The sequence below is a fragment of the Cynocephalus volans genome, chromosome 4 (assembly GCF_027409185.1).
Source record: "Cynocephalus volans isolate mCynVol1 chromosome 4, mCynVol1.pri, whole genome shotgun sequence".
NCBI lineage: Eukaryota > Metazoa > Chordata > Mammalia > Dermoptera > Cynocephalidae > Cynocephalus > Cynocephalus volans.
In genome coordinates this window covers 168,260,325-168,269,092 of record NC_084463.1, presented here as the reverse complement: position 1 = coordinate 168,269,092, position 8,768 = coordinate 168,260,325, and the positions used below count along the sequence as shown (strand labels likewise).

General features: G+C 63.3%; 2 protein-coding genes across 7 annotated transcripts; one reads left to right on the top strand and one right to left on the bottom strand.

Moving 5' to 3' along the window:
• The first annotated feature begins 74 nt into the window (after positions 1-74).
• On the top strand, positions 75-5,119 carry CD151 (CD151 molecule (Raph blood group)). 6 transcript variants are annotated; one of them, XM_063094251.1, is made up of 9 exons: positions 75-187; positions 1,500-1,561; positions 2,318-2,408; positions 2,506-2,697; positions 3,095-3,169; positions 3,572-3,676; positions 3,803-3,961; positions 4,075-4,161; positions 4,244-5,119. In XM_063094251.1, exons 3-9 carry the CDS (start codon positions 2,325-2,327, stop codon positions 4,301-4,303), a joined length of 762 nt encoding a protein of 253 aa, XP_062950321.1. In that variant the 5' UTR covers positions 75-187; positions 1,500-1,561; positions 2,318-2,324; the 3' UTR covers positions 4,304-5,119. The 6 variants fall into 6 exon arrangements, with proteins under 6 accessions (XP_062950321.1, XP_062950322.1, XP_062950320.1 ...); XM_063094252.1 differs by having other exon boundaries at positions 76-187; positions 1,503-1,561; XM_063094250.1 differs by having other exon boundaries at positions 76-187; positions 1,462-1,561.
• Positions 5,120-6,889: 1,770 nt separating this feature from the next.
• On the bottom strand, positions 6,890-8,681 carry POLR2L (RNA polymerase II, I and III subunit L). Its single transcript, XM_063094513.1, has 2 exons — positions 8,533-8,681; positions 6,890-7,144 (listed from the first exon to the last, which is right to left on the bottom strand). Exons 1-2 carry the CDS (start codon positions 8,625-8,627, stop codon positions 7,036-7,038), a joined length of 204 nt encoding a protein of 67 aa, XP_062950583.1. The 5' UTR covers positions 8,628-8,681; the 3' UTR covers positions 6,890-7,035.
• Positions 8,682-8,768: the final 87 nt, after the last annotated feature.

Below are 8,768 nucleotides of genomic sequence, written 5' to 3'. Positions count from 1 at the left end.
GGGCGGGGCCTAAGGCGGGGCCGGGGCGGGGCCTCGGGCGGGGCGAGTCGTGGGCGGGGCCTCGTGTGGGCGGGGCGGGGCGTGTCTCCCGCCCGCCGCCCGCCGGTCGCGCATTCTCAGCGCTGGGAGCTGCCGCCCCCGCAGCCGCCGCCGCCTCCTCCCGAGCTGCGACTCCGGCGCGTGGTGGGTGAGTAAGCCGCCGGGCCGGGCCGGCCTAGTGGGGCCGAGTGCCCCGGAGGACCTGCGCGCCCTGGTCGCGGAGTTCCGGCCGCAGGCGCCGGGAGGCCCCGGGAGGCCGCAGCCCCCTCGCAGGCCCTTTCCGGGGGCAGCCGGACGCCGGGCAGCCGGGCGGACACTGGGGCGCAGGGGAAGGGAGAGGAGCCTTCCGGGTCCTGGGACAGGCCTGGCGGCCCCCTTCGCACGAGGTGTCCCGAAGTTCGCCGCCCGAACGTCCCGCTCATTGTCCCCGGACGCCGGTCCCCTTCCCTCCCCCGCTGGCCCGCCCACTGCCCGGGGGGCGGTGGCGGCGGTGACCTCATCGCGGTGACGCGGGGATTCCTCACCGAGCCTGGCTGGAGCGGAGTCCCAGATCCCCCTGACTGGCCCGGTCAGGTCCAGGGGACTGGGGGTGGGGCAGCTCCGTCCCAGGCCGCAGGAGCTATTTCTGGCCGGTCCAGGGTCCCGTGCCGGCCCTTTCCCAGGAGGGTTAGATCCCACCAGGCATTCCCGGGAAGAGGGGCCACTCCTCAGCCCGTCGCTCTGTGCTGGCAGTGGGGGCTAGGTCCCTGTCTGAAACCAGCCTCCCCAGAAGGCCTGGGACCCCAGAGCCGGGCCCAGATGCACATCCTTGAGTGGGTGGGGTCGGTTTGTGTTACCCTTCAGGAATGGGACATGTATTTGGGCCCCAGCTCAGCCATGGAGGGTGTATGTGCACCCCCAGCTCAGTGATGGAGGTCTGTCCCCGCACCCCAGCTCAGAAGTGCAGTTCCATGCCCCCCACCCCAAACTCAATGGTGGAGGTCTGTTCCCTCTCTCCACGGCTCAGAGGTGCAGTTCCATGCCCCTCCCCACCCCCAGCTCAGTGTTGGAGGTCTTTTTCCCCACCCCGGCTCAGAGGTACAGTTCCATGCCTTCCCAACTCAGTGGTAGAGAGGTCTGTCCTCACTTCGTCAGCTCAGGAGTCCAGTTCTATCCTTGGAAGTCTTTGTGCCCAGAGCTCACTGGTCAGGGTCCGTACCTTTCCCACCCAGCTCAGCACCTTCTTTTTTCCCCAGGGTGCAGCTGCTGCTGTTTGGTGGGGGAAGGGGTAGTGGCAGGTCTGGAGCTAAAGCCCAGGGCGGGGCTCCTGGAGAAGGCGTGAGGTCCCTCCCAGGATCAGACTGTCCAGAAATGTCCTCTGTTCTGCCCCACCCTAGCCAGGACCAAAATACTGGGCCTGGCTGCTCCCCTCTCTGCCTGCAGAGTGCTGCCTGCTCTGTGAATTGTCCCTGTCCCTCTAGCAGAGTGTCCTGGGGAACTTCTGTCCACCTGTCCTACAGAGGAGCCGTCCCCAGCCAGCCAGGTGAGTGCTGGGTGGGGCAGAGCTGGCAGGCGGTGAAAGTCCAGCCCTGGCAGCAGCCTGTCTGGAAACATGGCCCGGGGCACTCAGCTGCTGTCTGCGCCCCACGCCCTCCCTGCCCTCCCCATCACAGAACAGCCCAGGGGGCAGGGTGACCCTGGGGGTTGCTGGGGTTGGTGTGGCTCCTGCCTTTCCAGGAAGAATAGTGCCCTCCACCCTCAGATCTGGAGGAGAGTGTGGGTCTACCGGACTGGTGGGCTCCACCCTACCTGGCAGGAGGGAAAGGAAGGGCTGCCTTTGACAGAGGAGGAAACTGCCCAGAGAGCCTTAGCAAGGGGCCAAGCTGCGGTGGGCAAAGCCCCGTCCCTCTGCTGCCTCTTTCCCTTGCTCTCCCCACCCCCGTGCCGGCGGCAGTAGGTTCCTGCCAGCCTGTGACGTGGCGCCCAGGGAATGCCATGGGGAGGCGGGAGGGGCCTGCATGAGCTCACTCCTAGGTGCCTGCTGGGGCTTCTGCCCCCAGCTGCCAGCAGGGATGAGTCAGCTGGTGACAGTTGGGGGTCCTTCATGACCCCGCCCTGGTGGCATGGGGGTCAGGGCTGAGCTGGCAAGTGTTCTGGTTCCCAGGGAAGCTCTCTCCCAGGTCTTCTCCCAGGGCAGCTGGTTGGCTCAGACCCCGTGTTCCCTCCTTCTGTCCCCCTGGTGTGCTCCCAGTCAGGGGTGGGTGCTGTGGGCCACCTGACCCCCTGCCCCACCTCACAGCCCCAGGATGGGTGAGTTCAGCGAGAAGAAGGCGACGTGCGGCACCGTCTGCCTCAAGTACCTGCTCTTCACCTACAACTGTTGCTTCTGGGTGAGGAGCGGCCTGCCCACCCTCACCTCCCCTTCCCTCCTTGGGCCTGTATCTCAGCCCTGGGCTAGATATGGTGACCAGTGTGGATTGCCTGCAGCTGGCTGGCCTGGCTGTCATGGCAGTGGGCGTCTGGACGCTGGCCCTCAAGAGTGACTACATCAGCCTGCTGGCCTCAGGCACCTACCTGGCCACAGCCTACATCCTGGTGGTAGCTGGCATTGTTGTCATGGTGACTGGTGTCCTGGGCTGCTGTGCCACTTTCAAGGAGCGGCGGAACCTGCTGCGCCTGGTCAGCAGGGCGTGGTGGGGATGGGGGCCTGGGCAGGGGCTCTTTCCCTGGCTGCCTGGGGCTGGCGCTGGCACTAGGGCCTGGACTGGCGGGGGTCAAGTGTGACATGCATGTTGGCCTTGCATGCTGGCATTGTGGTGCTCACCTGGGGGCCTGGCCCCTCTCTGCCTGCCCAGTCCCATGGGCCCCACATCCTGGCTGCTCCTGCTGAGGGAAGACAGCAGCCCCATGAGAAAGCATCCAGGAGCGGGGCCGCCCCCAGCCCCAGCTCCCAGCCACTGCCTGCAACCTTCACGCTGCGGCCATAGGAAGCTGGGGGCACGGGCTCTGCTCTGTGGGGTCCTCCCGGGATGGGGAGTCTCTGCCCCGCCCACCTCACCAGGTTCCTGCCCCCCAGTATTTCATCCTGCTGCTCATCATCTTTCTGTTGGAGATCATTGCTGGTGTCCTGGCCTACGTCTATTACCAGCAGGTGAGGTGTGCACACACAGACACAGACATGCACACATGACACCCCCTGCCGCTCCAGCGCTGGTCATTGTGCCATCTAGCCTTGGAGGTGGGGCCCAGGTCTCACAGGAGAGGGTGGACTGCAGGGGTAGACCACCTGCCCGCAGCACCCAAGCTGCCCACCTTAGGGTTCATGGAGAGGCAGGTGTCCAGGGGATCTGGAGACTTTCCCTGCCCCTCCCCACAGTGACTCTGGTTACTCTCCCAGTCCCACCCAATACCCCCTAGAGCCACAATCAGACCCCAGTCCTTCCTTTCTGCTCTGAGCCCTCCACGGGCCTCTCTCCTGCCATTCTGGGCTCTCCCAGCCCCACCTTGGACATCTGGGGCTTTGAGGCTGAAGTTCCCACCACCCCACCCCCAGCTGAACACAGAGCTCAAGGAGAACCTGAAGGACACCATGACCAAGCGGTACCACCAGCCGGGCCATGAAGGTGTGACCAGCGCTGTGGACAAGCTGCAGCAAGAGGTGGGTGCTGGGAGGGGCACATGCACCCAAGGCCTCCCTGGGCCTCTTGGGAGCAGGGGCTGTGCACAGTGGGTCTGCAGGGGCCTCTGGCCCTAGGGCTCAGCCTATGCCGTGTTCCCACTGCAGTTCCACTGCTGTGGCAGCAACAACTCCCAGGACTGGAGAGATAGTGAGTGGATCCGCTCGGATGAGGCAGGTGGCCGTGTGGTACCTGACAGCTGCTGCAAGACAGTGGTGGCCGGCTGTGGGCAGCGGGACCACGCCTCCAACATCTACAAGGTGGAGGTAAGTAGGCGTCCCAGTGAATGGCCGAGCTGGCTAGGGCCCGGCTGACCAGGTCCTGCGGTGGGGTGGGAGCCAGTGGGCCCAACCTCTGCAACCCACCCCCACCCCACCAGGGCGGCTGCATCACCAAGTTGGAGACCTTCATCCAGGAGCACCTGAGGGTCATCGGGGCTGTAGGCATTGGCATTGCCTGTGTACAGGTGACTTGGGGGTGACTTGGTGGGGGACATGGTTGGCTGGTGGCCCATGGCACCCGCTCATGCCCACCGGCTCTGCACACAGGTCTTCGGCATGATCTTTACATGCTGCCTGTACAGGAGCCTAAAGCTGGAGCACTACTGACCCTGCCCTGGGCTTGGCCCGAGGCCCATCTGTGTTCTGCTGCAGCTTCCCACCTGACTACTGAGCTGACACTACTGATCACCCGGGGGGCTGGGGTCCCAGGACTCCATTCCCTCCTCTCCGCCCCCCTTCCCTGCCAGGGAGGTGGTTGTGCTCTCATGCCTGCGGCCCCCAGCCCTGTGCACCACCAGGACCTCTGCCAACCCCACCCCCAGAGGTAGCTTCAAGTGCCTTTTGCTGCACGCCAAAGTCCTAGGCCTCTCCTCAGCAGTCAGGGACTGTTTGGGGCCCAGGCCTAGAAGCGGGGTGGTGGGGTTGTGGGGTGCTTCTCAATGCCTGTGTTCAGTTTGGGGTTGGGTTTAGGCAGAACTCGGCTGGCCCGGCCCAGCCCCCTGGACACCCCCTGCAAGGAGGTCAGAGACTGCCGCTGAAAGGGTCCTTGGTGGGTGGAGTAGGGGTAGGGGGTGCAGGGCACTGGGCCTGTACACAGGCCAGGAGTTTCAGGTATCTGGTGCCTCTCCTCAGAGACGTGTGGTCTTGTCCCATTCAGGGGAAGCCAAACGTGCCCTGGTCCCCCTGGCCTACATCCCTGCCCACTCCTCCCAGCCAGAGCCCCGGCTGTTTTCCCACTGCTGTCACCAGCATCTGAAATGCCATGTAATCACTGTGCATCACCTTTCCTGTTAGAACATCCCTGTGCGGGGGCAGGAGACTTATTGGTTTTATTCACTGCTGTACCCCAAATTCCTAGAGCTGCTCCTGCCACCTAATAGGTGCTCAATAAACGCGTGTTGTGGACTAGTGAACTTACAAAAACGACAGATGGTTCTGTCTTCAGGGCCCTCGCGTCCAGCAGGTGGACAGACCCACCCACTCAAAGCAGGAGCCAGGTGGGCAGGCATGAGCAGACAGCTCCCAGGGCTGGGGGGGGGGGGGACGGGTAGGCCAGTGGCAGGGACAGCTGAGCACAGGCCTCCAGGCAGGAAGAACCCAGTACATTCCTGAAGATCGGAGCCCCTTGTGTGGAGGAAACCAAAGGAGACCTTAGAGGTCTGCGGGGTCTCACAAGAAGTGTAGTCTTGGACCCACTTGTGGTTACAAAGATCCTTCTGGGCATTGGGGAATAGATATTGGGGGTGGCGGCCTGAGAGGCCACACCCAGGCAAGAGCTGTGGCAGGCGGTGAGGGGGTGGGGTCAGATGGTGGGGGGTTTGAGGAAGCCTGAAGGGCTGAGTAGGGTGTTTATGGAGGAGCCTACAGACTGTGCTGGGGGTCAGAGGGCACAATGCATGGTGCAAGTGCGACCCGGGATGGAGCCAGGGTGGGGTGAGTGCTGGGCCTGAAGGGGCAGCCAGGCCCCAGCCATTGTACCCTCTACCTAAGCTCAGAATGTACACTCCTGGCAGACCCCATCTTCTTCCCCATCTAAGCAGCCAAGGCCAGCCCTGAAGGTGCCCAGAAGAGCTGCTTCCCCCTCCCCTGCAGTCAGCACACTCTTGCCTCCTGCCAGCTGGAGGGCACCAGGATCCACCAAAGCCCAGGGCGACAGCCTGCAGCTTCCTAAGCCTCAGCCTGAGTTGGAGCAGAGCCCTCTGGAGCCAGCTCTTCCAGCCTGCACACAGCCTTGAGTGCTGGTCAGCAGAGCCTCCTCAGGGCCACCCCCTGGCCCAGCAGTGGGGTCTCAGGGCTGGTTGTGGAGGCTGAGCGCTGCCCCTCTTCCTCTGCAGGGACCTGGCCAAGGGGCAGGGTCTGCCCTGCCTGCTGGGCTTCGGTGGAGCTGGAAGGGTTATGGGAGCAGGACCGTCTGGAATGGGCACCAGGTGGGCAGAGAGCCAGCTGTGACCGCAGCAGACACTGTTCAGGGCCCAGACAATCTGGTTCTTTAGATTCTGGGAGAGAGGACATGGGGGTTTCTGTGCTCAGCCTGAAATGCACCTAAAACAAGGGGGTGGGAATGCCAGGATCTCCCCCAAGCACCATTGGTTGTCTGTGCCTGTCAGACCATGGGCAGACACACTCCAAAGGGAGAGCGCCCTCCCCCGCCACCCCGCAAGATTGAGGCAGCTGCCTTGAGGATGGCACTCCCTCTCAGACTGTAAGGACGGCAACCACTCTGGGACGCCCACCTGATGGAGAGCACGAGGAGCAGGGGTGGAAGGCTACTGACTGTGCCATTTAAAGGGGAACCATGTGGGGCCAGCCTGTGGCTCACTTGGGAGAGCGTGGTGCTGACAACACCAAGTCAAGGGTTAAGATCCCCTTACCAGTCATCTTTAAAAAAATAATAATAATAAAGGGGCACCATGGGAAACAGACTAGCCCTAGGACTGGGGCTAGCTAGGGTCCAGCCAGCAGGGGTTCTGCCTCCTGCTGTGGGCTCTGGCACAGTGTGAGGGATTGGGCCTAGTCCTTGACGCTGACATCCTAGTGGAGTGCTGGGACTGGAGAAGTGGAAGCAAGAGCCTCTAAGACAGACCAGGCGAGACCAGCCCCAAGGAAGGGGAGGAGCTGCGCCAGGCAGCCTCAGGCATGAGACGGGTGCAGGAACACACAGGGAGCCTCACAGAGCCAAGCAGGATCTCTAGGTGGTTCTGCAAAGACCTTTACTGGCTGCTGCCTTCCAGAGTGGAGACACAAGCCCACACGGCTGTGCTCAGGCACTGCTCCCAGCTCCCTGACACCCCTGTTTCGTGAGTTCTGGGCAAGACACCCCCTGCCCGTAGTCAGCACAGCTATTTCTCCAGGGGCGCATAATTGAGCAGCTTCTCGATCAGGTCCACGTGGGCGAGCAGCATGCGGCGGCAGCAGTAACGTTTCAGGCCCAGCGCATCCAGGGCATCCCTGTATCAAGGGGAGGAGCAGTGAGGCTGCTGTGTTTTCCAGTCTTCACAGGCCTGGAGTCCACATCCAACCCGCTCTGGGCATTGGGCCTGCTTACCTTCCACCACCCACCCCAGGTACAGGCAAGGTGGACAGATCCACCTGCATCAGGGGCTGAGGCCCAGCACTGACCTGGTTGGAGTAACCTGGACACGCCCACCTGGGGTACAGCCTGGGGCGCCTCCTCTCTGACCTGCTCTAGCCAGCATCCTGAGCCCCTGGGCTCACACCCCCATACCACGTGTGTGCCCACATTCCAGCTGCTCCAGCCTCTAGCTCCAGCCTGTCTTCTACCCGTGTTTCTGGCTCTTGTATCCAGGGCTGGGGCAGCTTCTTGTGGCGTTATTTGGGTGAGATAAGACTGAGCCCCCTGCCAACTACCATCATCTAGGTGCTGATTACTGGACTCCCCTCACCTAACACAGACCTCCCACGGCTCGGGCTCTCTGGGATGGGCCCCATCCCTTAGCCGGTTTCCCTCCCCCAGGTGAGAAAGTGCATCAGTGGGGCCTGCAGACCTCCCTCCATCCTGGTGTCCCCAGCAGATGCAGGTGGCTTGCCCTGGCCAGAGCAAGCCCCTCTCGGCTGCTGTGGATCTTTCCTCAGCTCTGCTCACCCAAATCAGGGAGAGAGACCATCTCCAGTGAGCCACCTCTCCCATTTCCCACGCCAGCAGGAAACCTCAATTACCCTGGAGCCTAGCCCCAGTCACCGCAAGGCCTCCAGGAAAGCGCCACACCGTTGGCTCCTATGGCAGAGGACAGACGGGGAGGCTTCCACCCACAGTATCCCTGCGGGGGGACCAGCCACTCACTCCCATACCGGTCATTCTAGCGGCCTGCTCGGTCCTTCCATTCACTGTCCTGGTCCACCCAGCACACGTACACTCGCAGTCTATGGTAGACTGGCACACGACAGCCTCAGGGCTTTGAATGTGACCGAGGCTGGCCGATTAGCTCAACGGTTAGAGCGCAGCCTTGTAACGCCAAGATCAAGGGCTCAGTTCCTAATGCCAGCCGCCCAAAACCCCACAATAAACGAAAGACACACAGCTGTCCACGGTCAGGCCCCAACGGGGGTCAGAGGCTTGGACAGGCGTGGTGGCAGCTGCGTCGGTAAGGGACAAACACAGGAAAAGGATCCCATCCCCACAGCCCTGAAAGCCTGGAGATGAGGGCCCGGTGGTCGGGAAGTTTGTCCTGCATCTTAAAAGACAGCGAGGCTCGCAGGACAGACGGTGGCCTCACAGCAGACAGGAGGTTAGGGAGCAGGGGGACAGCGAGGAGGCTGAGGGGAACCACGACCGCCTGAGAGCGGTTCAGAGAGCCGGGCCCGCCGCGGAGCCTCACCCCTCGGTGTACTCGGCCTGCAGCAGCCCCAGGTAGGCCTCCCACTTGTTGCCGACGATCTTGCCGCAGGTGAAGCAGCGCACAGGGATGATCATGGCGGCGGCTCGGTCGGGCAGGTCCCGCGGGCGTGCAGGCCAGCGTGGGCGCCTCGCAGACCCCGCCCCGGGCGCGTCCACAGCGCGGGGGGACCTGCTGGGAGGGCGGGGGCGCCCCCGGGCGGCGCGTCGGCGGGGGGA